The sequence below is a fragment of the Marmota marmota genome, unplaced genomic scaffold, assembly GCF_001458135.2.
Source record: "Marmota marmota marmota unplaced genomic scaffold, marMar, whole genome shotgun sequence".
NCBI classification, from domain to species: Eukaryota; Metazoa; Chordata; class Mammalia; order Rodentia; family Sciuridae; genus Marmota; species Marmota marmota.
The window spans coordinates 7,340,108-7,367,929 of NW_025999880.1; the positions used below are offsets into that span (position 1 = coordinate 7,340,108).

The window sequence follows — 27,822 nt, forward strand, 5'->3', positions numbered from 1 at the left end:
TTCCGCCTACCTGGCGGGCGCTGGGGGTGGGGGGCGGCTCTGCCCCTCAGCAGGCCGCTGTGCCTGCTCTGTGGATGGTCACAGTTCCCTCTACCTTGCCAGCGCAGGGGGAGGGGGAGCCAAACTCTTTTTGACTAAATAGGATAATGAATATAAGATGCTCATTAGCCAGGGTTCTGGCAGGGAGTAGGTATGCAAGGAATGTCGGCAAAAATGCTGGCATGGTGGTGCACACCTGTAATCCAAGCAGCTCAGGAGGCTGAGGCAGGAGGATGGCAGGTTCAAAGCCAGCCTCAGCAACTTAGCAAGGCCCTAAGCAATTTAAACCCTGTCTCAAAATAAAAAAAATAAATAAATAAAAAGGGCTGAGGATGTGGCTCAGTGTTAAGTGTCCCAGGTTCAAGCTGCAGTACTCCCCCGATCCCCCAAAAATGTTGGTAATATTGGCAATGATTCTAGGACTTTCACCTCCTTCCTCAATCAGGATGTCTAGAAGAGAAGGAGATTAAACATGCTCTTGGTAATTTTCCCTCCCAGATCCATCCCATTAAAAAAACTCAGCTCACATGACTCCCATTGCCTTTTCCTAAATCCACAGCTTGTACAAGCAACTGAAAGTAATAAGCATAATTTAAATGCTATGTCTTTCCTAATTAAAATTCACCCAGAAAGGCATGCCACAGTTATTTTAGTCCATGTGACAGAGGACATTCCATTATATAAATCCAGGCTTCTAAATGGAGTCCCAGGGAAGGTGTGTCGCTGCATACACGAGGGTGTGTTGCATGCACACATGCATGTCTGCAGCGTCCATCCGGGAGTGCTACAAGGATAGGCACAGTTGCCCTGAACAGGATCTGAGTTTTCAAAGGGAGCTGCTGCTGGAGCCCCTGGGGATTGCTCCCCGGGGTGCCTCTAGTCGGTGAAGCTCCCTAGAGTCGGCCTTGGCCCTGTCTGGCACTTCTGAAGGAAAACACTAGAATGGCTTTTCCATGAGAGGACGTTGTCCCAGCTCTCTCCGCGGAGGCTCCACATGCTTGGCAGCTCTCCTTGGCAACACTGGTTGCCAGAGCAGCTGTGTCAGCCCGGCTTCCCCAGGAAAGATGGGAAGGCAAGCAGGGAGCCCTCTGCTAACCCAAGGGCTTCTGTCCAGGGACAACCCCCACCCCCAGAGCAATGCACACAGAAAACCAGATCCAGAAAGAGGAGAGAGGACAGTGGAAAAATCAGGAGGAAAAGAAGGGAAGGGAGGGAAGCTAAGAAGGGCAAAGAAAGTTTAGAAGTCAGAAGAGACAGACATTCTTTCTGAGAGTCGGTTTTGCTGCTCAAGGGCAGGAGCTTATTTCTGTGTGGGTGGACAGTTGGTTGAAGTATGAAGACGATTTGAACAAGCTTTTCATTTTTCAGAGGATTCTTTTTTCCCCATCACCTGGCCCTGAACCCTTGCTGTAACCCTGCTAATATTTTTGAAATATGTCTCAATGTCTTTTTCTCTTACTGGTAAATCCATTTCTTAGCAGCCCCTTTGCCATTTTGTCACTGAAAAAGAAAAGTCCCATCGTTTAGGGTAGAAGGAAGATAGGATATTAAGGGAACTCCCCACTCCACAAAAAGGGAGGGAAAGGATTTTCAGATCTGAGGGGATGGAGGAAAGAGAGAAGACAGGGCAATAGGTACAGACAGGAGGTTTTTGGTCCCCCACTTGAGGTCAAACCTGGAGTTGTTTCAGGTCGGAGGGGAAGAAAGTTCAGGAGGGCCATGCAGGTAAGGAAATAGGATCACTTGCCCTGGGATGTACAAATGGCTTAGAGTTAGCCCATGGTCCACCCAGCACAGCATCCAGATGGCACCAGGGCAGCAGGCTAAGAGCTGAGGAATGTGTCAGGGTGAATGAGTGGACCATCTTGCCAAGAGTCGCAGGCTCCACTTTGCTTCAGGGAAATATCCGACACCCCCAAGCAGAGGCAGAAGCTGAAAGAAATGAAGGACCCGAACATCTGGACCATCAATAAAGTGGCTGCCAGATGCAGGGATCTCACCTTGGAGCCATGTTGGGAACCACATGCAAAGCTCCCAGGAAGTTTGGATTCTCTTCCCAGGCTGATAACCAGGAAGCAAACCAAAATGTTCCAAAGAGCTGCCTGTGGCCAGCACGTGAAACTGAGACCCCTCCCCATTCTACCTTGGATTTGCAAGTTACACCTGTGTCCAGACACAACCTTGAGAAAGAGAAGGTGGGAAGATGCCATGAGAGGAGTGATCCTGGACATTTGTACTTTGAATTGATTGAATTTCTAACTCAAAGAGATCACAATGGATGAAAGATTCTAGTTTAAATCAGAAAAGAAGAAATTATCTTAAATTGGTCAATTAAATTTTGGTGGACTCAAAGATGAAATCAATTATAGATCATTTTGAGAGCTGAATTTTTCCCACAATTGAGTGTAGTGTCAAATTTTTGACCTGTCTGTAATAATGACCTTTTATAACTGTGCAACTCTTTTATACATGTATTAACATTTTTGAATTTTACATCAAATAAAAATAGTTGTTTTTATTCTAACTTTATCTCTAAATACAAAAAGGCTCAACAATGGTAGGAGCCTTGCCCAAGTTCAACAGCAGACGATGGCCCCCTCCAGGATTGTTTCAACCACAAACTGCTGAATCTCAGTGTCATACTCTACTGGGGTGATTTCTGGAGATGATGTTTGTTTTCACACTGGAGAGAGGAGAATGCTACTGGTATTTAGTGGATAGAGGCCAGAGATGAAATTAAAGACCCAATGCCTAGAACAGCTCCCATAATAAAGGATTACCTATTCCAAAATGTCCATAGAATCAAGGTGGAGAAACCCTCTAATCTAGGAGATTCAAAAGAGGAGAGCGTCCCTTTCCTTTCACACTTGTGAAAATGGACAAGGACCCTAAGTCAAAGTGATGCCATTTAATAAGGAAGGCCCAAGGGAACAAACTTACTTGCCAGAGGCATCGCCTTATTGGAGCTTCATTTGCAAAATGCCAGAGGTCTTACCTGAGGGTTGGGTTGGGAGGAGATAGTATACCCTGTGGGCAGAGGAGTACACAGGACTTAACTGGAAGCAGATAGCGTTTTACTGCTCTGTACCAGTCAGTTATTTTTAGTAACAATCAAAAAATAAAACAAGTAATAATAATGTCCAGAAAACCATACTTTTTTTCTTTTATTGCCATATTTAACATCATAAAAATAAGGAGAGTATATCAGAAAAAGAATAGAATCATGTTTTTAATTACATTCATGTGTTTTTAAAGGAAAAAACTCATAGGTGTATATTGAGCTGTTGCATTAATGAGTAGTCATACTACAGATTTTTTTTATGTCTTTAGTCGTTGATGGACCTTTATTTTATCCATTTATTTATATGTGGTGCTGAGAATTGAACCCAGTGCCGCACACATGCCAGGCAAGTGCTCTACCACTGAGCTACCACCCCATGGATTTTATGTTCATGTCTTAACTTTCTTAACTTTATGACTCCATGAAAATTGGCCTTCTTTGCATCTTCTTGTTCAGCAGACAGTGCAGCCAGATTTATCAAGTTCTTCTCACTCACAGCTTTTTATTAATTTTAATTTTGAAACTTCACATACAGGTGCAGATTTGCAAATGCAGATTTTAATATTTATGTAAGGGGGAGATGCACAAAAATTCATAAAAACCCCATTTCCCAATAAATTCCTCAAATTGAAATTACTGTTCATGTCTTTGTTCCTCTTTAGGATCTATTCTAGCAGTTTTCTAAAGTCTCTACAGTTTAAAATTTCCACTAAAATACCTTTATCAGAAATTTCATAATTTCTATTATATTTGGTAAAAAACTTGAAAAAATTTCTTCTACCACAAAAATAGAGAAGTACTTCCAACAATGAACCCCCATGTTACCTACATCCAGGGCTGACCACCCCACCATCTAGCCTTTAGTGTACATCTTCTCGGGGGTGATTCCTGGAGGAGGTAAGTTTCCTTGTTTAGAGGAAAGGTCTAGGTAATAAGGCAGGCTTCATTGAATTAATGTCTTAAGATTAGATTCTTTTCTAGGTTTATGATTTTTTAATTGCAAAAAGACTATGAAAACACATGAAAGAATAAAGATCATGCATTGAATTAGTTAGTATTAGGTTTGATTGCAATCTATAACATCCAGTCTGTCCTTAAAGATGCTGACATCTTGTGAAAGGGGCTGCATTGTAGTCAAATGTACTTAAACCACATTGTAGAAAGCCCTGAAAACAGAGGGTCAGAGGTAGAACTTAGGTGGGAAATGAGGTGAAGTTCAGAGGAGGAAGTAACCACTTCCAACAGAAAAGCCAGAGATTTCATGGAAAAGTGACATTTAGATTCATCTTGAAGAGTGGGTAGGATTTGGATATTTAAAGGTTATGCTGAGTCCTAGAAGACAGTGGACAGAAGGAATGAAGGTCTTTGTGTCTCTATTTCTCCATCTGCCAAACAAGAATCAGGCCATCTTTGCCCTTCGGATCCACCTCGGAAAATAACAAAAGAAGAGACGGGTTGTATTAAACAACACAGCCTGGGAAATAGGGAGTTGCCATAGTGTTATTGTGTGTAGCCTGGTAGAACATTCAGCAAGTCACATTCCTTCTTGTTTCAGTCAGCTGTTTCATCGTTGCTGTGACGAAAAACCTGACAAAAACAATTAGAGGAGGAAAAATTTATTTTGGCTCAGGGGTTCAGTGGTCTCGGTCCATAAATGGCCAACTTGGTAACTGTAGGCCAGAGGGAGGCAGAACATTCTGGGACGTAGCAGAGGAAAAGCAGCTCAAGACATGACACCAGGAAGCAGAGACAGAGAGAGCTCTGCTCACCAGGGACAAAATATGAACCCCCAAGGCACCCCCCAGTGACCTACTTCTTCTAGCCACACTCTACCTGCCTACAGTTACCACCCACTTAATTCATTCAAGTAGATTAATGCACTGATTAGATTAAGGCTATCATCACCCAATCACTTCACCTCTAAACTTTCTTGCATTATCTCATACATGAGCTTTTGGGAGACACCTCACATCTAAACCACAATACTTCTCAAGACCACAACGGTTCTGGAAAATGAAAGAGTTTACAAGATGGAATACGGCAAATGCATCCTCTGACTCAAACACATCACCATCATCCTAAAAGTGCGGTGGGGGTCAGTCTCTGACAATGCAACACGGGCTTCCTGCTGGCTGACTGGTAGGTGGGTCTCACCCATGTGATGGGACCTGTGGTCATCATCAGGAGGCCAGCAAGTCTAGGCACCTGCCTGGGCTTTTCCTATCTCCACCCACAACCTGGGGGACTTCAATCTCCATCTTCCTTTTTTTCCCTGTAGTCATTTCCACCTCTCAGCCACATCCACCACTCACACCCCCCTCCACAACCTCACAAAGTCAGAGGAGAGGGAAGAAATGGAGGGGGGGGCGGGGAGACAGGGAGGATGAGAGAGAAGGACCACCTCATACACAAACAGCTCGAATCCCCGGTTCCCGCTGCGAACTGTGAGACCAAGGGAAGGCTCATCTCCTTTTTGCTCGCCCACCTCTGTCTCCTCTTTTAAATTAAATTCCTCTGTTTCTGAGATTCATCTTCATTCAAAAGAAAAGAAAGGACTTGGGTCTTTTAAGTGTTCTTTTTCATGAGGCTTTTCTGGACCTCCGCTTCCCTCTGTCGTCCTGCAGAGGCAGCAGGGGAGAGCGGGGACGTGAACGGAGGGTGAGGGGTGTCTGCAGGGCTGCCTGGTTAAGAAATGGGCAGGCTGAAGACAGGGAGGGGGGATTGCCGGGCTGGCACAGAAGTCTTGTCAAAGAAAACCCATTTTCTGGCTGCAAAGCTAGGAACAGAAAAGTTAGGAAGGAGGAGAAGAAGGTGACGGGTGAGGGAGATTCATTTGGGAGAAGATAGCCCTAGCTCAGAGGGAGTCCACCGAACACTGGCTTTTCCCTTCCAGATCGCAGCCTCCCTTCCCTCTCAGGGGGTGGGTGGAGAAGCACGTGGGGGCAGGCTGGGGAGTGAGCACACCATCGGAGGCATTTTTAAAAATTTTATTCAGAAGTCATTGGAATATGTTTGCCGGGGGTCAAGGGGGCACTGTGAACTCTTCAGCCCTCACAGAATTGAGCTGGGACCAGCAGGCACACCCTTAGCAATGTAGGGATGTCAGAGCACACTGCCGCACAAGCCTCTCACTCTTCTCTGACCTTGGGCAAGGCTCACCATCACCAAAGCTCTTTCCTTGTTTATTCTACCCTCAAGCACCTCCCAAGGTTACTGAAAGGGCCAGATGAAATACACAGGAGGGGATGTTCAGTTGTACAGTGGTGTTCAGCCACAGCAAGATCCTATTCATGAGAGGTTACCATCTTCCTTCCCTGAGGACATTTTCCTTGTGGGAGAAGTTCCTGAGGAGCCCTTCCCCTTACCTTCCCATTTTTCACCCCCTTTCAAAATTGTAGGATGTTGACAAGAAAAGGAGAGGACTGATTATTGGGGAACAAGCCTGGATTGTAGCTGGGCCTTGTGACCCATGATGGAAGTCCATTGTATCTATTTCCAGGGAAAAATCACACAATTCCCAAACTGGCTGGGGATTGCAGGTTCAACGAAAGGGCATTGGCCTCATTTTGATATCCTGGGACTCATTTTCAGTAGTGGCTTCAGAATTTCTACATAGAAGAGGCTTGGAGGCTGTGATGTATTTGCATGGTGAGGGCACACAGCTAGAAGAACTTGATGCCATCTTAGCAAAGCAAGCACCCTGAATAACTCGAGTATGTTAATCAGCTTTCTGCTGCTATGATAAAATACCTGATGAAAAAAAGTGAAAAAAGGAAAGATTCGTTTTGGCTTACAGTTTCAGAGGTTTCAATCCTTGGGTGGCTGGCTCCATTGTCATGGGCCTGAAGTGAGGCAGAACAACATGGCCCGAAGAGCATGGTGGAGCCAAGCTACTCACCTCATGGCTCCTAGGAGGTAGAGAGAGGGCCCAAGAACAAGCTAGGTCTTTCCAGGGCACGCTGGCAGTGATCTACTTTCTTCAATTAGATTCTCCCTCCTACATTTTCTACCATCTCCCGGTAATCCACTTAGCTATGAATCCCTCCATGGATTAATCCACTGATGAGGTCAGAGCCCTCATGATTCCATCATTTTCCAAAAGCCACACCTCTGAACATTGCTGCATCGGGGAACCAAACCTTCAGCACATGAAACTTTAGGGGACGTTCTAGATCCAAACTGTAAGATTATGTATATCAAAACTGGGGTGGAAATTAGTGGTGGTTACGGGGTTCAAAAGTTAATGTTCTTTGCCCTACCCTTCGATCTTGTGGGTGGAAGATAAAGATGCAGTGATGATTGTCAGGGCCACGATTGATGATCTGGCATGAGACTGGGGGTTTGCAAACCTAGAGTGGAATCAAATCTCCACCAGCAAATATTTGATTTCTCTTCTTAAAATAGCTCTAGTAGATGCAAGATTCTCTAACATTGTTTCTTAATTTATTCCCTGTCTTCTAAATGTTAGGATAGAAACTTGAAAAAATCTCTCCTTTAGAAACAAAAGTGCTAAGTGATCTCAACATGTTTCCTCATTTATTTGCTTTTCAAAGCCCAGAGAGAGGACACTGAACCTGGGACACTTCCTTCCAGAGGCTTCTTCTCTACCTCTGGCAATGTCCCAGAAGGGGAGGAGGACTGGGCAGTATAAGGGAGGTATTCATATTTGTTGATTATCTAATCCTCTAGTCTGGCAGGTGCTTTGGGTTATTTTGCATAATGCAAATAATATTAAGAAAGCATTAAATGACTCCGATTTGGAAAGATTACGCATAATGTTATCAGATAAAGAAGGCTTCTCTGTCATGGATGCCCAATAAATATGGTTATTAAATAATCAGATGTCACAAACAGGGTTTAAAACCACATTTTATCCAATTCCAAAATGTGTGCTCCTTCTATGTGTATTCTCAAACCCAACTTGGAGAAGGTAGTGACTGACCTCCTCCCAAATGCTATATGTCTCTGGTAAGCAACATATACATAAATATATTTATATATATTTGTCCAAAAGTATATATAAATGGAGAAACCCCTTTGAGACCATGCATCAAACTACCAGGGATGACTTAGTGTGTCCCCTCTGGTGGAGAAAGTAGTGTGCAAGGTACTTTGGTTGGTTGGAGTCAGTGGACATTTACAAGGCAAGTGTCTTGTGATACCCATACTTTTAAGAAATCAAAGCCCACTCAAGCTAGCTCCAAAGGTGGGGTGTGGGAGGGTAATTTTAATGGCAGATATTGTTTTTGAATCCAAGGGACACTGAACAATTAAAGCAAGAACCAGGGAAGTCTGAGGACTTGGAAAGATTGCAATGACCTTGTTGATTTGCCATCCACTCCTCTACTGACCATTCAGCCCCTCCCTATCATTTAGAGGAATAGTTTCCACATTGTAATCACCCTGTGTTAAGCCAACGTAATCATCAAATTGGAGCTGGCGGGTGGGGTGGGGAGTATACATCTAGTGGTTCACAAAGTATATCCAAGGAATATACTTGCATAGGCACATTTTGAGGTTCACAAAGTACATCCAAGAAACATGCATAGGCACATTTTGAGAGTTTCATATATATATATTATATGTCATATATATTATATATAATATACACACATATATAAAATTTCCTATATATAATTTCATGTTTCTCATATATGTTTCACATTTGTAAATACATACATACATATATATATATATATATATATATATATATATATATATATATATATTTGTATGTGTGTGTATGTATATGAAATTGACCTGCCCAAGAAATTGCTTGTTGATGAAGCCTCATGTTGGTCCTGTTCCTCTTCCTTTCTCTATTGTGCTATTGCTGACATGTACTATATAGTTAGGTCTAGGATGGTTGTGTCTATACTGAACATATGCAGATTTTCTTCCTTGTCATTACTCCCTGAACAATACAATTACTTACATACAATTTACAGTATATTAAATATTATAAGTAACCTAGAACTGATTTATGGTATACAGGTGATGTGTTATGTACAATTACTGTGTCATTTTATTTAAGGAATTGAGCATGCATGGATTTTAGTATTCACAGGGGGCCTGGAACAAGTCCCCTCAGACACTAAGGAACAACTGTACTTAATCATACATGGGAGTTAGCTGGAAGCATTTAAAAATTCAGAAGTTTGAGCCCCAGCCCAGATCTGTTTCAAGATTGCTAGATCTGTGCTCCTATAGTATGTCCCCAGGTGATTTTTATTTATCCAACAAGAACACAGTCTGTGGGCTGTCCTTTGGGAAGCGCCCCTCTAAATGGTACCAATTCAATGAATCAGAATTTATCTGTCACTTTAGGTAATCTTAACTTGCCTAACCTCCTATCCTCCAATTTCTTCTTCTGTAAACAGGGGTAACAACTGTCCCTACTTCATAGAATTGATATGGGATTAAATAAAATATTTCATGTGTGTAGAACAGTGTCTGGCTCATAATTACCAAGTAAATGTTAATTTGTTACTAATTACATAGTATTATAATTTTATCATCTATGTAATTAGTCTCTGTAAATAGTCTCTTGGTTATGGAGGTCGAACAGAATCCAATTGCTGTGCCAACTGTTTAACAAAAATACATGAAAGAAAGGAAAAAATTCAAAGTTTATTAAACATTAAGAATAACAGAGAGATAAAGGTTTGGACTAACAGCATACATACCACCAATATCATGATGTACAATTAAACTAACCTCATGTTAACTTGTACCTGTTTAACAGATGCGATCTTTGTGGTGTTGCCAAAAAGAAAATGGGTTATTGTTGTTTGGTAAGGTGCTCAAAAAATGTAAGATTTTATGTCTTGACTTATTCATATACACATGCACATACACACACTCTTCTGCATGCTCTTGACTTCCTGCAAAATGCACTGAATTTGGTCGCTAAATCCAATTCATCAGACCTAAGATAAAGTTTTGCTCATTTTTAGAAACATTAATTTTAGCCAACACCCCCAGGTGAAACTGGTCTCGCCCTTGGGGAGTGCCAAGGAGCCCTCAGGAGGAAGTGGGTACATGGGGTGCAGAAGATGTCTACCTTGTGAAGGGTATAATACATCTTAGTCACCTGTAGGGGACTGACCCCAGTGTGCCAAGCAGGCTGCTGTCTTGGGATCTCACTAATTAACCGATCAAGTGTGAGTTTTCCTAAAAGGAACATAAGGGGGAAATTCAATGAACTACTAGAAAATCCAAAGTCAACTTTGCATTTTACAGAATGTCTATTGTTTCACTCTGGGGCAAGGCAGAGGGTACTGCTTAACATTCTCCTTGATTCTTCTGACCCTAGACCTTTTGAATGTACAGTTAGAATTATGAGTTTCCAGACAAAATCAAGAGGATTAGAAGAAACCTCTGGGTTAGATTATATAGCTTCTACCAACTCAATGCCAGAATCACATCCATACTCTCCTTCTCTTCAAACAAAAGGTTCTGCTTTGAGGGATGACTCCATGGAGACCTGTGGTATTCAAAGACCAAGGCCTAGCACAATCTTACCTCATGTGATTTCTGAATGGTCCAAAGTGGCCACATTCTCAAGGTACCAAGCAGCAGAGATAGGCTGATCATTTCTTTGCCTTTTTTTTTTTCTTTAAATCTAATCAAAAGAAATGGTGAGGTGACCTTATCAGGAAGTTCTATGCCACTCATCCCAAATTGCATCTAAATAATGTTGGCATGATGTGACTTGTATTCACTTTTAATGGCCAAATCATTAATCTCTGAAAGATGCTTAGGATGAAAAGGTGAAAAATGACAATAAGACTCTCATAATAGCTGCAGTCTGCAAGTACTCACTTGACCCTGGATCCAAGTCACTCCTAGTCAGACCGTGGCTTCCCACTCCACTTAGCAAAAATTATCTTATTTATTACTTAATTCCCCTGGACAGTCAGGCAGCCAGTCCGTGTGTGTGTGTGTGTGTGTGTGTGTGTGTGTGAGAGAGAGAGAGAGAGAGAGAGAGAGAGAGAGAGAGAGACAATGACCTGCATATAAGGCACCTGTACAGACTCCAAAGTGTTTAATTTTTTAAGACGAGGTAGGTTTCTGAAACCTCTCCTGGCACAAAAAAAAAAAGAATAAATTTTGTTATGATTATTTTATTCATTCTGCAGAAAACATCTGTGATGCTCATTTGATACAATGTAATTCCAAGAAAGACCAGTGCTCAAATATGGTTTGTTTGTTTGTTTGTTTCAGTTACCATGTGACACTTCCAAAATTGGGATGGTCCATAGAGAGGCCCTTCAACTTCTGCACTTAAAGGTGTAATTTGTCCTTCTTTGCTTTAATGATGACTATCATTTAAGGATTCTGCAGTTAGCCTCTTCGTCTATAAAAAGGCCAACTCTATGTCCACTTGTGGCTCTTACTGAATTTCATATTCAGTAATACTTAAGATAGCCAAAGGTTTTGTTGATTTTTATTTGTTATTTACCTAAATAAAGTATATTATTAGTTCCAATACTTCCCCATCCCCTGACATTCTCAGTGGCTTGGAACAAAACGGGTACTAGTAGAAATAGCCTACTGGCTGCATTTCCAAAGTCCTTGACACTAGAGAGGAGCAGTATGATGCATGGACAGGGGACCCGGCAGATCATTAAAGAATGAAGATACTGTGGAGGCAGGAAAATAGAAAACTCCCATGGATGAAAGGGGATTTTAATCTAGCACAAAATGTTTCTTTGCAGTAACAGCAGAATCTCTTGACATTATACAACTTAGTGAAACAGAAGAACAATCATCTTTAAAGTCAAAACATCTATCAGAGTATAAGCCATACACATAGCACCGATGTCAACCTTACACGGCGTGAGATGCACAGGCCGGAAGAGGAGAAAAAAAAATCATTTGGGGCACTGGCAGCAATGCTCCATTCCCAGGAACTCAGAATTTTGAAGTGAACATTTTTGTGGCAGATGCTTTTCCTAAAAAACACTGTATCATCCAATAAATATTTGACTAAAATCCATTTTGTGCTTTTGGGTGATGTTAACTGACTTCTTTCTGAGACCTAATAAGAAACAAGAAAGCATCGGAGCAGGATTTGTCACGGCGAGCCTCGATTCTGTCATAAAATTTTAATTTAAAGCAGAAAACATGCTGATGTGTCAATAATAGGCTTAAAATATTAAAGACTTCAAAAACCCCAAAGCGCTTCTTCTCTATACAGCATCGGTGAATATATATCTTTGCTATATAATTTTAAAACAAGGAATACTTTTCTCTTTTCTATATATAATATATGTCTTCCAAAATACATTGTCAGTATTTATATCTGAAAAATACTGTACAAAAAAAGAACTTCCTATAATTACTCTGTATAAACATTAAACAATTTAATAATCTCTCCTTTTGGTCTGCAGTAAACATTTAAATCGATTGGATGAACCACAGTTTGCAACACCATCCCCTTCTGAGATACGCCAGTGTCTTTTACATTCATTTTTCAGAAGTCCACTTTATAAGAGCACATACGTTCGAAAACAAACAGAGAATAAGAAACGAAAGCTCCAGAATCCTTAACTGATGAGGCATTCAGAAATGATACCACGAGGATAGAGGGTCTTACAAAACATCAACTTATTAACTGAATCAACTGATTTTTAAAAACAGCAAAATAGAATTCACAAAAAAATATATATATATATTACCAAAAAAAATGGAAAAACTGAATCTTAAGTAATTGTTTTTGACTATCGAGAGGGATATGGAAAAAGTTAACTAGAAAAGTGGGAGTGGGGTGAGCGTGGGGGAAGGGAGACAATGAAACCAAGGTCAATGCCACAGGCTAGTCCAAGAAGCATTTTTGGCTCATGTACTGATCCATCTAACCCCTCATTCATAGACCTCCCGTTACCCTCTGCTTCCCTGTCCTGGGGATGTTCTGGTCATGCTCAAATGCATTGTTTTAATTTTTGTTTTTTAAAAGACAGTGAAAAAAATTTTAGGTAGGGAACATATCCTACGTCCACTAGTAATACTCAGGCAGCATGCTCTAGCGTACAATAGGATTATTGCTTTAGGTACAGACAGTGCAAAAACACACTCTGTGTTCTATAATAGTACTCTTACTTATCTGGGGGCCAGTAGAATGAAAAGGAAACTTAGTAAATAGCAATAAGTAAATATGGGATCTAACAAATCTAAACAGCACTTTAAATTTGAAGACGATCATCACCAAAACTGGGGGTGGGGTGGAGTGGGGCGGGAAATGAAAGCAACCTATAAAGGAACACAGCTGCGCGTGTAGTGCTAAGTTATTGTGTGCACCTTATTAGCATGGCAACTTACGGATTCAACAAAAACAAGAGTTTGTACTCTTGAGAACTGAGATCCACTATTTTACCAGGGCTCTTCTTAAGTGAATCCAAGTGGAGTCCTGGAAGAGTAGGTAAGCGGGAAATGTGAAGCCACAAGGATAGGGCAGAAGTGGGAAAGGGAGTGGGAGGGAAACCCACAAGAGGTCTCCAAAGTCTAGTCAAAACATGGCACCTTTCTTTGTTCAAACTAAAAGACGATGAGAGGGCCATCTTCAAATGGCAAGTGCAAAGGAACACACACACACACACACACACGGTGGACCACACACATGAGCACAAGCACATGGACGTGCCTACGCCCACGCGTGCACACACACACACACACTCACACACACGTATGCACACCAAAATGTGAGTCAGTTGTGTTTATGCCTCTGGTAAAGTGCTGATGTCAGAAAGGTTGGTTTGGGGGTGGTGCTATCAGACAGGAAACAAGCTGTCCATCTAGTCAAAAGCCAGCGGCAAAAATGCCATGCTACAGGGGCCCGTGCCTGGCCTCGTACTTGGCAAGTATGTTCTTGCATTTGCCCAGCTCCTTCCTCAAGTCAGCCACCTCCTGGCGGAGGGCCGAGTTCTCCTTCTCCAGGAACGAAGCCCGGATGGCAATCTGGTTCTCCTTCAGCCGCCGGGCGTCGCGGGAGCGCTTGGCAGCCATGTTGTTCTTTCTGCGCCTTGCCCAGTACTTGTCATCCTGCTCATTAGTGACAGAAGGAAAAAGAAACAAGATATTAGATTTCAGCAATGCAGCGCCTCAGCCAGGGGCCTGGCAGCCTCTAGGGTTGTGCGGAGACACCAGCCCAGGTGCTTAACTTGGGCCTCCTTCTTTGACACTTTCTGCACATCGGAGAGAGCGGTCCACGGGCCATGGCTTCCTTCCTGGAGCAAGGACCAGCTGTCACAACAGGCTCCGATGCTCTTTGCCCAACAGAGCATGTGCTCAGTGAGGGAGACATCAGAGCTGGAACGAAAGCAAGTGACTTGCCTCTCACCCTGAACGACATTCCAGTATTCTTGACTCTCTTGGCTGAAATTTTTAAGGACTTTTTTTTCCTTCCATGTGTACCCCTATGCTTATTTATTTATTTATTGCAGTAAATTCATATAATATTTTTTGGAAGGCAATTTAGCAACCTGCCTCAACCATTTCGTACATTTACTATCCATCTAGCAATTCTGCTTCTAGGATTCCATTCTGCTGCAATGACCATGCTTGTGCACAGAGACACAGGCCCAGAACTGTTACTATAGCATTGTTTGTAAAGGAAAAAAATGGGGGAAAAATAATTATCTGTAGGAGATTTACTACATTAGGATAGTCATGGTGACACTCTATAGCTATTAAAAATAATAATCCACTGAACCCAAAAGATGTTCACGATATATTACAGTGTGGGTGGAACCAAGGACAACCTGCTGATAAACATGTGTGACTTCATTTTGGCTTGATTAAAAAAATGTAACAGAATATATTCGTAGAAAGAGGCTTAGAAGGATTTATACCAAGCTACAAAAGTGGTACCTCTAAAAAGTGACTGTAGAGAGAGACAAAGGAGAGAAGTGGGGTCTGTAACCTTTTATGTCTTTCTGAACTACAAGAATATTATATAATGGGCATGTACACTTTGGTGGTTGAAAATGGAATTTTTTTTTAAAGTGCTTTGTCCTGCCACTAACCAATGTACTCATATCAGTGGCTAACATTTAAGTAACTTACTCTAATTTTCTATTTAGCTGTTCACCAGGCCCCAGCTAGCCTGGGTAGAATTCAGCTGGTCAGTGTGAAAGCAGACCCTCCTTTTCCCCCTAACAAAAGAAAGGGAAAGCGTCTTAGGGGAGACTAAGAACTGTGAGTCTTCTTTTAGACCTTCCCAGTTCATTGATAGAGCCACCTGATCAATTTTGCAACTGTCTTTTCCTAACAACTTGCAATAGCAAAACCCCTTCGTCTTACCTGTGCATCCCACCCAGAATATGTCGGTAAGGCCAGTCCTTACCCTCCCCCCTGGATTCCAAGGGACAGCTGGCATTGGAAGAGGTCATTGGGATTGGGAACAAGGCTGCCAGGAAAGTCCAAGATCATAGTCTTTCCCCAGACCTACCTGTCACCCTCAGCATACATTCACACTATGCAGAGTATGTGAGGTGGAAAGTATGTCCTGTCTGCGGATCACCATCCAGTACTGTCGTCTTACTTATAAAGCACCCCCAGCTTTCCATACATTTCATAATAATGTATAATAGGGTGAAAAAAATCTTTATGATAGGTGGTACCAGAATTCTTCTGAGGGAGGAGGCTGCCCACTGAAGAATACCTGATAAGTAAGCTTGGACAGGTGTGCTAGGGTTGTGGGTAGAACCTATCATTTGTGCTTCTGAAAGGGAGTTGGAGGAGCTGGAAGAAAGGGAGAGACACTGGGAGGAACTAGGAAAGCCAATGACATCACAGGGGTGGAGGGTGCCCAAAGCATATTCACAACAGTGGGCTTCCAGTTCTGATGGAGGTTGTTTGTGTCACTTGGATGCAGGACCCCATTCCACCCCCTTTGTAGGGTTGGTAAAACTACCACACTGGTCAGTGTGTCTGGGAGTGTGGCTTCCAAGAGCATTCCAAAGAGAAGCTGATTCAGGACAGATCAGAACCTACACACCAGGGAAGAGGAGCCCAGGAGGTGAGCAAGGACAGAACAAGCCCCCAGGAAATCATAGACAAGAGAGGGCTGCGGGGGAGGTATTGCCATAAGCCATGGACTTGCTGGTCTGTGACAATCCTATCAGGTCTTAAGGACCAGGGAGTTACCTGCTGAGCTCAGGGTAACAACCAGCCTCTCTGTCTCCACTTGGGGCTCTTCTAAAGTGCTTTCATTTCTAGCCTCACCAGTCCACACATGCAGATGAGCTGGCAAAGATGCAGAATGAAGCATAAATGTCTCTGGGAGGGAAGTGAGGAATAGGGGTGGAACAATGGATGCAGAGGCAGGAATGAAGAAGACCAAGGGTCTTGGCTTGGAAAAACCAGCACGCCTCCCTTTATCATCACAGGTTGGTTGTGGGGAGGGGAAAGCAGGGTCTTGCTTAGACCTGATAACCTGGCATGACATCCCCTGTGCCCTTCTCCCAACCTCCTAGATGCTGATGCCATCTAGATACTCAGTCATTTGCACCAGCAAAGACCTGCACAACCATGATCCTTCTCATAGGTTAGCATTTTTTTGTTGTTGTTTTTTGTTTTCACCAGACTAGAAATTTCATGAGGCCAAGAACAATGTCAGTATTGGCTGACATTGTTATCCTTGGTATCCCCGGCCCAAGACAGGGCTTGGCACACACTAGCATTTGAAAAATATTTGTCAAGTAAGTGAATGGACTGTTAAGATATTAAGAAATCAAGATGAATAGACTGATGTTTCGGTTAGAAATCACAGTATGCCATTCCTTAATTCTGCCAGGAGGAGCGTGCTCAATTCTGGCAGTGAGGAGTGGGAAAGACCAGTTTGGGTGGGCATCGGTTCACCACTCATCATCCAATGCTGGGGCTACGAACACCTCCCCCACCCACTCCAGCTCAGTCCTCTCTGCTGAAAGGAGAACATGTTACAATTCTTCCTGCTTCACGCCAGCACATGGTCTGTGGCTTCAGGCTTTATACACAACTGGAAAAAAAAAAAAAAAACCCAAGGGTACATGGCAAGAGCATGTTTCTGCCCATGAACAGGTCATGAAAAGGTCGGGCCTGGCTATGACAGTAGTCACATGTATAATTCCAGTACAGTTTCACCTGGCCTCTTTGTTGCTAAGATTAGCTGGATTATTAAGCAATCTTGTTCTTTGCTTTGAACATGTAAATTTGGAGACTCTGTGAAAGTCTGGCTGAAAGTTCTATCTAGTATTCAGTGACATCCTTTTAAACTACCCTCCAAAAGACAGGAAATCCATATGGAGCGAGCTCCCTGATTTAGGATAAGGTATGAGGCTCTGAAATACACCTAGAATTGGATCACTAAGAACACAAGACCGTACCAGGCATCCAACTGAAAGAGTGTGCCAACTTGTCCTGGATCTAATCCCATAGCACCCTGGTCTCATCCTATCCAGCCTGACTAGTTTAGATTTTCTGACTTTTTAGCACACACTTTCCTTTTTTGACTCTCAGGGTAAGGGCCCTTGCTGTATGCCTTGTCAGGATAACATGCTGCAGTGACCTTTCTGGAAATGAGACAACCTGGGAGCTGGCCTTACTCTAAAAGTAGAGTTAACCTCAGTTCCCCTTTCTGCTTCTCCATTTCCTCAACTGCAAAGTGATAACTCTGGACTAATGGATCTCTAAGGTCCCTTTCAGCCCCGACATTTTCCCATTCTGCAGCAGTTAAGGTAATCTCAGATATGTGGATGACAACAGTGAGTTAGATCTGCTGGGTACTTCTTCTTACTGTGTTCATCCTTGATTTAAAAAAGTAGCAGGAACTGGACTAAGTCAGTTCAGACAATGTCCCAAACTCCCCTTTTCCTGGCCCAGGAAAGTCGACACATGAGCATACTTAGGTTTGAGAAATGGGAGTCAGATGTTAGAAAAGAGCTAATTAAATATAGTTTCAGTGCCTTGAATGTGTACAATCATATCTACATTGTCCTCCTGATTGGAAAGAAGAATATATTCAAAACAGTTCTATGAAATGGCCAATTAAAAATGGTTCCATGCCGGGCGCAGTGGCGCACACCTATAATTCCAGCAACTCAGGAGGCTGAGACAGGAAGATCGTGAGTTCAAAGCCAGTCTCAGCAAAAGCAAGGTGCTAAGCAACTCAGTGAGCCCCTGTCTCTAAATAAAATTCGAAATAGAGCTGGGATGTGGTTCAGTGGTGGAGTGCCCCTGAATTCAATCCCCGGTTAAAAAAAAAAAAAAAAAAAATTATTCCATGTTGGTATTAGTAGACATGACATGATTTAGGAAAGAATTCTCATCCTAAATTATCATTAAATATGTCAGATTGATTTTGTTTTAAGTTGTATTCAACTTCATAAATCTATTTCCCCTTGTAAATAATGTATTCCATTGAAGACATCAGAGAAACCCAATCTAGAATTTTGTTGGGATGCTCAAGTGATCACCACTTGCAACTCAAAGTGAAGGTAACATATAAACAGCATCAAGGAGTCTACCAGCTTCATTCACATTATCACACCCTGGTCACCCCAGGTTGGCAATGTGAAGAGAAGTTCTATCTCTGGCTGTTCATTGGTGAGGCCTTCTGGGAAATGGTAATGGTTATCCACAAATTTGCAAAAGGCAGATAATAGTTGGAGGACTATGAGGTCCTGATATCCTTCCCAGGGTATTTTCTTTCTCTTTCCAACCTCGAAAGATTGGGGTTTTAACTATGAGATATTTCACGGTTTTCTTTGCAGAAGGCAGCAGGTGTCTTTCCTTCCTAGGCTTGACATCAATCTAACATCTTACTATTTCTCCTTATTTCTGTTCAGTGTCAAGACATGAAATCATCTTTCAGAAGACACCCAGAGAGGAAGCCGTAGGCCAAGAAGCTACAAGCCACCAAACAAGATCAGAAACCCTGTGCCCTTCATTCATTAGCTTATGTGAGCTTCTTGAGGTCACCCCTTGCATTTGCCTCTCAATCCCACTTTCCATTTTCCCAAAGCCTGATTACCAGTTCCAATTTACCTTCAGATCATCCGGGATGAAGACTTTGCGAGCTTTCTTAATCATGGGCTGTGGCTTCAGTTCTTCCTCAGAGAACTTGCGTTTGCGAGGGTCAAACATTTCTTGGCCAGGGATGCTGGAGAGGGCAAGATCTGCTGGATCTGGCTCATAACCCACCGGGACCTGGATGGTGTCAGGATCAATGGGACTTGGTGTATTGCGGTTTGCTGGCAACAGCTGACCTGGAACAACACAGGAGTTTAAAATTCATGAACACTGCAGGGAGACCCTGCAGACCGCTACTTGATGATACACCAAGGTGAGTGGCAAGAGTCTCCAACTTATATATGACCCTGGTGTCATTTGTCTTATTTCATCTTCACCATGTTTCTGAGACCACAACAGGATAAATGCAGACGTCACTCATGTCACATCAGGCAAAAACGAAGACACACAAACACATGTTCACACACTGGGCAGGGCAGGGAGAACTCAGTTTAAAAAACACACATTCTTTCTTTCCTATTGCACATTCACATAGCTATGTGTTAGATGGACTGATGGCTGCGGTGGACAGAATAGCATGGTGTTTATCTTCAAGGTGTCTTCCAGGTGAGTCCTGGGGAAAGACCAGTAATTAGCCAGTTAAGATAGAGTGTAGGTGCTGGGATGGAAGTAAGTCTCCTGTGGTTCCAGAGTGTGGGAAATGGTAACATGACACCACGGGGGTTGGGGAGCACACCATGGAAATGATATTTGCCGTAGCTGCATCTTGAGAGAGTGATTTGCAAAAAAAAAATTATTTTTCAGGAAAAAAATGATAAGGCAGGGGTTTGCATTTTTGAGGAACTACAGATGACCTCCAGGAGCTGGAAGGCTGAATTCAAAGAAGAGATGGAGTTGGGAAAGCATACAAGCAAGAGATGCGGCCACTAGCAAGGATGTTTTAAAAGGGCCTGAATGTCACTGAAAAAGTCTGGGTAGTAAAGACAGCTGAAGTTTGGTGAACAGACTCAAAGAGTGTCATGAAGGAATTGAAGGAGGCACCCTTAGAGACAGATCAGATACAAGCTCACTGCAATAAACCATGCACCCATGGCAGTGGAGACAGCGAGAAGGGGGCAAGCTCAAACATACTTAACAACTTAGAGAGGACGCAATGGAGACAATCTACCCTGCACTTGACGGACGTACAGGCTAAACCACTGAAATGCACAAACATCCATAGAACAATGGGTCTATTGTGTTTCTGAATATGTCTTACTGGTGAAAGTGAACTTAATAACAGACCAACATGTTTATGCTGGGAGCTCTGAATCTTAACTTCTGGTTTCACCTGAATTTTACAATTGCTTCTTTCACGCCCAGAAAATAAATGAGAGGACCCAGCATGGCTATTTGGCTCACCTCCTCTTCATCCTCACTGCCAATGGTAGGTCACTATGTGAAGTACCCTTTAGGTTTCATTAAAAGCTACCCCAGGTTGGAGCAGAAGCCATTGGCTTGCATTCTAGCAAAACCGTGAAACCATGCTTGTCTGTTTTTTTGGAAGGGCCTGGTAGGGAGCTTGCAAAATGAGTGCTCTGGGTGACCTTTCAGGTCCCCACTCTGCTTTGAGCTATTTGCAGCCTGCTTGCCAAAGAGGAAGAGATGGGCCCTGAGGCACTGGCAGGGGATGGGGATTTCTCATTAGCCAAGCTGCAGCTTAGCTCCAGCTTCTGGAGACTGCTGGGATCTGTGCTGGATGGTGTCAAGCTGGATTTGCTCTTGTGCTGCTTGACATTGCCTCAGAAAACGAACCACATCTCAAACAGGGGTTTTATTTTCCTTTAAAAACTCTCTCTGAGCCTAACAACAGAACGACCCAACGCTCCCTCACTACAACCCCTACCACCACCCCACAGGCCAGTGCACGCTTCCCCTACCTTCCCAAGCATCTGTTAATACTTCCCAAATGCAACTGCTCCAAGTTACAACACGATCCTCCTTTATACTTCAGTATTGTACTTTTATGCTATATTAAATATTCCTAAGCTTCACACACACACACACACACACACACACACACACACACCACATGGTCTTTCATTTCATCTCCACCCAACTCCTTGCCATGACACCAATTCAGTGTTCAGCTTCTACAAAGAGCATTCCTGGGTTTTTGGTGCTCTTCTGAGATGCTGAGCTATGACAGTCATTCGTGGTCATTCTAACAGGGACTTTCCCATTTAGGTAGTTCTTTCTCAGTGTTCTTTCTTTTTCGAGCCCTTTCCTCCAGGGGAGGCAGGTCATCCCTACCTGCAGAATGGAGAAAACCTGACTGGACCACAGCCCAGGTAAAAATGGCTTCCCCAGTGGCAAATGGCAGATGGCAAAGGACTGTGAAACAAAGCCAAGGCCTTTCTCTCCCCCAAAGACTCTCCTACCGTCTTATTTATCCACATTTTCTGTAGAATTATTTCTGCTGGGCTCATTTCCCCCCTTTATTCCAAAATGTCAATAGTGTCATTGGGATGCAGACAGAGGAGCTTTTGTTATTTTTTTTCCTACCTTTTGTGGATTTAAAGCATTCTCATGTTAAAATTGTAGGTTTAAGAATGTATCAGTACATTAACTTTTTACACCACCAAAAATATCTCCTGCAAAATTTCAAGTGCAGAAATGTATCAAGAAAGCTAAAGTCCTAGGTCTTACTATTCTCCTCTCTCCCAGTCCCTCTCACATCACTTCTCAGAGGTGACCACCCTCAACCACTTGGTTGTGAACCTCTCATGCCTTGGTTTCTTACACATAAGTGATTTAAGCCAAGTGGGATTATACTATCCACATATCTTAAATTAATTTTTTAATATACCAACAAACCATATGCAAGTTCCCACATCAGTAAAAATAAATTACCTTGTTCTTTTTAAAGGCTGAGCAAAATTCCATAGTTTGGACATAAGAAATTACCTAACCATTCCCCAACAGATGGATTTTTAAATTATGTATTTAACGTATATAATATATATAATACATATAGTATATAATATATAATAGACCTAATAGTTCCAACAGTTCTAGCTTCTCTTAGTTTTTTTGGTGAATCATCAACTCTCCCTCTAAGAACAATCGTGACTTCTTAATGTTTATAATTCCTACATTCCTTTTAAAAATTTTCAATCTCACTGCATGAATGAGGCTCTGCAGGATCTGAGGAGTAAGAGGCCATGAGACTGACTCCTGCTTGTCCCATACTCCAATGGAAAATGCTTTAAATGCTTCACACCCTTAAGTAGGAAGCTTTATTCTCAAATCCTAGTAGATACGGTTGGACAAGTTAAGGCAGTTCCACCCCTCCAGCCCTACTGTATTGAAATAATGTATTAAGTTTTCTCCAATGTTTTTTTTAGCATCCATTAAGATAACCATGTGGCTCTTCTCCTGTTTGGGTGAAGTGTGAGCTTGGTGTTTTCCAGGGCTGTATTTGAAAGATCCCCAGTGATACCGACAAGATCAACCCGGTTACACAGACTCTGCAATTTATGGGACATTGTTTCCTTCTTCTAAAAGCATCTTGATGAAAGTCACTTCCAGAAGGACCAAGGAGGATTTCTGGAGGAAAGGGTGGAACAAAGAGCTTAAAAGAAATCTGGAAAGAGATTAGAACGCACCTTCAAACCCAAGGTTGGTCTCCACTTTTGTCACCAATTAGGTGTGACTAAACCTCCAAAGAGTACAACGGAAAATAGGATGTTCCTCTTGCTTTTATACATTAACAGGAACTTAGCAGCTCATGTTCAATTAGCTGATTAGGTAACAGTCATCAGTGAATGGGGACAGCCGCAGTCTGCCTTCTCAATGTTTTTTGTTTGTTTGTTTGTTTGTTTGATTTATGACTGCATCAAAGTAATAAATTACAGTTGTATTCATTACTCAATCCTCAAGGCTAATTGCAACTCTTCTGATGTGCTCCTTATTCAGGAAGTTAAATAAACAAAGCATTAAATTTGCAGCAGTCACGTCAAAACACATACCACAGTCCAGTGTTTATCACTGATTAGCATTAATAGGTGGAACATGATCTTATCACGAAAGGCTGAGAGAAGAGAAAATGGGTTTTATTTGGGCCAGAGGTTTCCCTTTAGAACTGATGGGTGAAATTCCTGTGATTCAAAATTTGCTGCCAGATCATTCTCTCCTGCCCACCTCTCCCCTCCTCCCCACAATCAGTTTGGTTGGTGGCTTGTCAGGATCTCTCAGACCACAGAAAGTCATAAGGTGGGTTTGAAATAGCTTCTTTTACCCTCTTGGCATCCCCAGCTTTCAGAAGAAAACCACCATCAGGGCTCCTTGCCTGCTTCAGTATAAAACGTCCCTACCTCTGAAAACATCTTCAACAGACTAGGAACCGACAGGCACAGCGGTACACACCTGTAATCCCAGCAGCTTGGGAGGCTGGGGCAGGAAGATTACAAGTTCAAAGCTAACCTTAGCAACTTAGCAAGACCCTGTGTTGAAATAAAAAGTAACAAGGGTTGGTGATGTGGCTCAATGGTTAAGCACCCCTGGGTTGAATCCCTGGTATCAAAAAAAAAAAAAAAAGACAAGGAGCTAATTAGCCTAGGAGACTAGGACTTAACAGAATCAATAAAGAATGCTCACATGTATACAGAGATTAATAAAATCTCATAAGAACATCCTAAGGATGTTGGCTTTCTGTGCTATGAGGCCAGATCAGTGGTGTCTATTCCAATGGCGAGACCTGTTTGTTATCTCATACATCAAGCACTTTGCAAAGGTAGCTAAGTCCTTACGGCCAAAGGTCTCATCCACGTCCTATCCCCTGTGATCTTGCAATCTCAGGAAGAGCCTATTTCCCCATCCCTTGTATCTGGGCTGGCCAACAGAATGTGGCAGAAGTGACAGAAAGTCAGTCCCAAGGCTGGAACTAAAGAGCCTTCACACTTTTCTGCCGATTCTCTGTAGTGTGTCTGTCACCACCATAAACCTGCCCCATCTCGCCTGCTGGAGGAGGTGGATGATGTGGAGTAAGCCAATCTAGGTCAGCTAAATCACCTTCTCCCTGGATGTGTGAGTCCAGCCAAGGTCAGAGGCACCTGACTGACACACAGTCATTACAGATGAGAGAACAACAAACGCTATTTGTGTGTGCTCCTGAGTTTGTGTAATTGTTAAACATTCTCTAGGCAATGGATGACTAACCCGTGAGCTGAGCTACAGTGTATGGGGTGATGTTTACAATCACATTTACAGTATTAGAGCAGAATTGAAATGTGTACAGTTAAGCGGCAAAGTGAGTCATACTTGGGTTTGAATTCTGATTCTGCCACCTGTACATTATACACTTGAACATCTGGGAATAAAAGAATCATAAAGAAGTGCCCCTCTAAATTCTAACAAAGTCAGTTTGGGAGAAAGAAGTGATTGGTGATCCCACTCCCCATTTTCCCCTTGTATCTCTGCATTCCAGTTTCCTCACATGCAAAAGAAGATTTGCATGCCTGCATCACTGTGTTGTGTGGGAGATGTATGTAGAGAGGTTGAAGTGCTTAGTGCAATGCCTAGGACGTGATGGCGCTCAATGCATGATCTGTACATCAACAAATGCAAAATACGAATACAATGATCAGAAAGAGTTTGAAATAAGTCATATACACTACCCCCTTGTTTAAGCCAGCACATCCCTCCCCTGACTACTGTATGTCCTTCTGTCTTCCTTCCTTCCATGCACATCCCTATGGTGCTAAGCAGCTGCCAGAAGATATTCTACAAATGCAGGCGCATGCAGGCCACTTCCCATATGGAGCCTTCAAAGGCATTCCTTTGGCGCATGTGATAACATTCCAGGCTCCCTCGGTGGCCTTCCTTCTGCTCCTCACACACCCGAGTGTGACCATCCAGGCTTTAGTACTTAGTATTCTCTGGACCTACAACATTCTTCCACCTGTCCTCTGCCCGCTTGGTCCTTTTGATCATTTGGATGCCAACTTCAATGCCATCTCCTCCAATCCTCTGATGTCCTTCTACCCCCACTCACCACCAATCTAACACGTTTTATTTCCCTTACAGTATTTATCTCCATCCACAATGATTTTTTTGTGTGGCCTTCCTGACAGGCTCCCTCCACAGGCGTGGAAACTCCAGGGGACAAGGACCTTGTCTTATTTACTGCTGCAACCCCAGCCTCTAGATGGAGTTTGCATGAGGGGGACAGTACCAGCTACTGAGTAGCCAAACACAAATACCCCCACAAGCTAACAAGGACTGTGTAGGGACTGTCTTTTCTTCCTATTTTATGTAATTGTCAAATAAACAGTAATGAGCATTTCAAAACCAGAAAACAAAGACATTGTTCATAAAACCTGGACCTGGCTTCACTTTGCACACGACCATTCCTGCAGACGGTGCTTGCTAAACACTGCTGAGAGAAGACCACTCAAGCTGCTGGAAGAGGAGGAGGAGGGGGCACCAAAGAGATGGAGGGAAGTGGGGTGGAGGAAGAAAAGGAGAAAGCATCCAAGGGCACTGCTCTGCTGCAGGCCAGCTGCTTGACCCACCCGGGAATACAGCTGATGGACCAGGCCGGCCTTGGCCTAGAGGCTCCACCTCCAAGGGGCCACAGCAGCCATTGTCCCCTGATGTGTCAATGCCAGGGAGTGAGAGGGAGGAAAGAAAGAGGGAGAGAGGAACCAAGGAACCAAAGAAGGAATGCAAGAATGAGGGAAAGAAGGAATAAAGAGAAGGAATGCAGAAGGAAAGAAAGGCTCAAAGCAGGGAAGGGATGGGGGAGGAAAGATGTGGGCAAAGGTTGAATTGCAAATGACCCTTCTGAACTCAGCAGCTAGGAACCTGTCACAACTCTGATGTTTTCTTCTAAGTGTCCTGAGCATTCTATGGTTGATATGCTGATTTTAAGTCAAAAACAAATCTCTCTCACTTACTAACACACACACACCTTTATGCCACGTGCAGACATGGTACCCAGTAAGTGCTCGGTCTAAGACCACAGAACAAACATACTGAAAGGCCCACCGTCAAGACGCCTTTGATCTCGGTGGCTCTGATCCAACAGCTCCCTTCACAGAGTAACAGGCTGTCAGCAGAAATAAGGGGAAAATACGGTGCTGAAACACCAGCTCAAACCTCACGTGTAGACACAGGGAAGGGAGCCTGCTACCATTTACTGTAAAGGCGGCTGCCATGAAGTCCCATGGGCGGGCAGGTTCCTGGCCCCCTGAGTAATCCGTTAGTAGTACTAGTGGGTTACAGGGAGAAGCCCTTCCTCCAGCAGGCCCCTCAGGCCCACCATCTCATTTAATCCTCAGAACAACTCTACAAGGGTGGAATTATTCCTATCCCCATTTTTTAGATGTGGACATAAAGGAATGGAAACAGATGGTTCAAGATGAGCTCAGAGATGCTGACTCTAGCCTTAGGTTGCCCAACAGCAGAGGGAGAAACAGACGCACCTTCCGATTCTCTAAAACCCAGTTTCTACATCATTCAAAGGCCTATGGCTGGGGCCCAGAAGCCTGCCCCTGTCTCAAGGGCAAGCCAGGGATGGTCCTGCATCAGGACCTGGGCTCACACCTTCTGACCTGTGTGATTCTGAACCACCAGCCAGTTCCACCCAGGTCATTGTACCCCACATCTGTTGAGAGACAGTGGGGGACCAGAGATAGGAAGCCACCTGCATCAAGTCACACAGCGGGAAAACGGGCAAGCTAGGGTGGAGCTCTGTCTCAAGCCAACCTGCCCCTAACTCGTGCTCTTTCTGTCCCACTTCACTTCCCCCTCAGAAGGGCAGAAGAGGAAGAAGAAGAAAGGGAGGGCTTTCCAAGTCCCTCTTCTCTAGCCCAGCAGGTTCCTGGTCAAGGGCTGGTCCCTCAAAGATGGACAGCCTCCCATCATGGACAAGAGCCCCCAAAGGGCTTCAGGTGATCAGGCAGCCTGTCCTCTGTTCCTCTCTCCCTTCTTGAACCTCCTCCTCTCCTCCTGAATGGCAAGCTGGGTCAAGGGCAAGGGCACATGGAACAAAGCAACAGCTGACCCACAAGACCAGGGGTCCTGCCCCTGAGACGTCTCACAGGCTGGCATGTGTGAGGCGCCTCTGGGTGCTCTGGAGAGCATGCCTCGCTAGGAGACGGGTGGGGACTCCTGGCAGAAATGGTCTAACTATCATACTCTGTGAACAGGAAGTTGGCTTCAAAGGTCACTTCATGGGAGAGGAGTGTCTTAAATCTATAACCTTAAGTTATTATTAATATGCTGATTAATGTTTGGTTTGGGCTTGGGCAACGGGACAGCTGGAACACGGCTCTGAGGCTCTGCTTGGACCTGTCCTGTGGAACCAGCAGAGTTCATCAGAAAACACAGACGAGCTTAGAATTCATCAGGGCTTTGCCCACACAGAGCTCTGTGGCCTGGGGCCAGTTACTCTGCCTTGTAGATCCTTGTCCCCTCACCATCCAAGCGGAGGAGACAAAACTCCCCACACAGGGGAAGGCCCCCTGGTCTCCTGCAACCCAGACTTCCCTTGGGTCACACCCTGGCTCCCCTTTTCCTTTTTCTCAGCCCCAGCAAAGCCTGACTGACATCACCGAGCGTGACCCTGTGCCCAGGACAAGCACTTTGCCCCGGAGTTGTGCATGAGTACTCAAAATGGCCCTGACTTGACTCGGCAGCTTCTAACTTGGCAGGAGTTTGAACCG

The 27,822-nt window shown here is 43.6% G+C and overlaps 2 protein-coding genes across 6 annotated transcripts in view; one reads left to right on the forward strand and one right to left on the reverse strand.

Moving 5' to 3' along the window:
* The window catches only part of Mmd (monocyte to macrophage differentiation associated), a 98,345-nt gene extending 78,917 nt beyond the window's left edge, over positions 1 to 19,428 (forward strand). Inside the window, exon 7 of the mRNA XM_048788660.1 lies at positions 18,931 to 19,428. Coding sequence (XP_048644617.1) covers positions 18,931 to 18,981 — 51 coding nt within the window. The 3' untranslated portion in view covers positions 18,982 to 19,428. The remainder of the gene's footprint in view (positions 1 to 18,930) is intronic.
* Positions 9,711 to 27,822, reverse strand: part of Hlf (HLF transcription factor, PAR bZIP family member) — a 51,738-nt gene continuing 33,626 nt past the window's right edge. For 4 of the 5 annotated variants that reach the window (XM_015495447.2, XM_048788639.1, XM_048788637.1 and 1 more), the window contains 2 exons: positions 19,130 to 19,350; positions 9,711 to 14,146 (listed from right to left, as the gene is read on the reverse strand). In XM_015495447.2, the coding sequence (XP_015350933.1) occupies positions 13,928 to 14,146; positions 19,130 to 19,350 (440 nt within the window). In that variant the 3' untranslated portion in view covers positions 9,711 to 13,927. The remainder of the gene's footprint in view (positions 14,147 to 19,129; positions 19,351 to 27,822) is intronic. The other variant, XM_015495448.2, reaches the window with a different exon arrangement.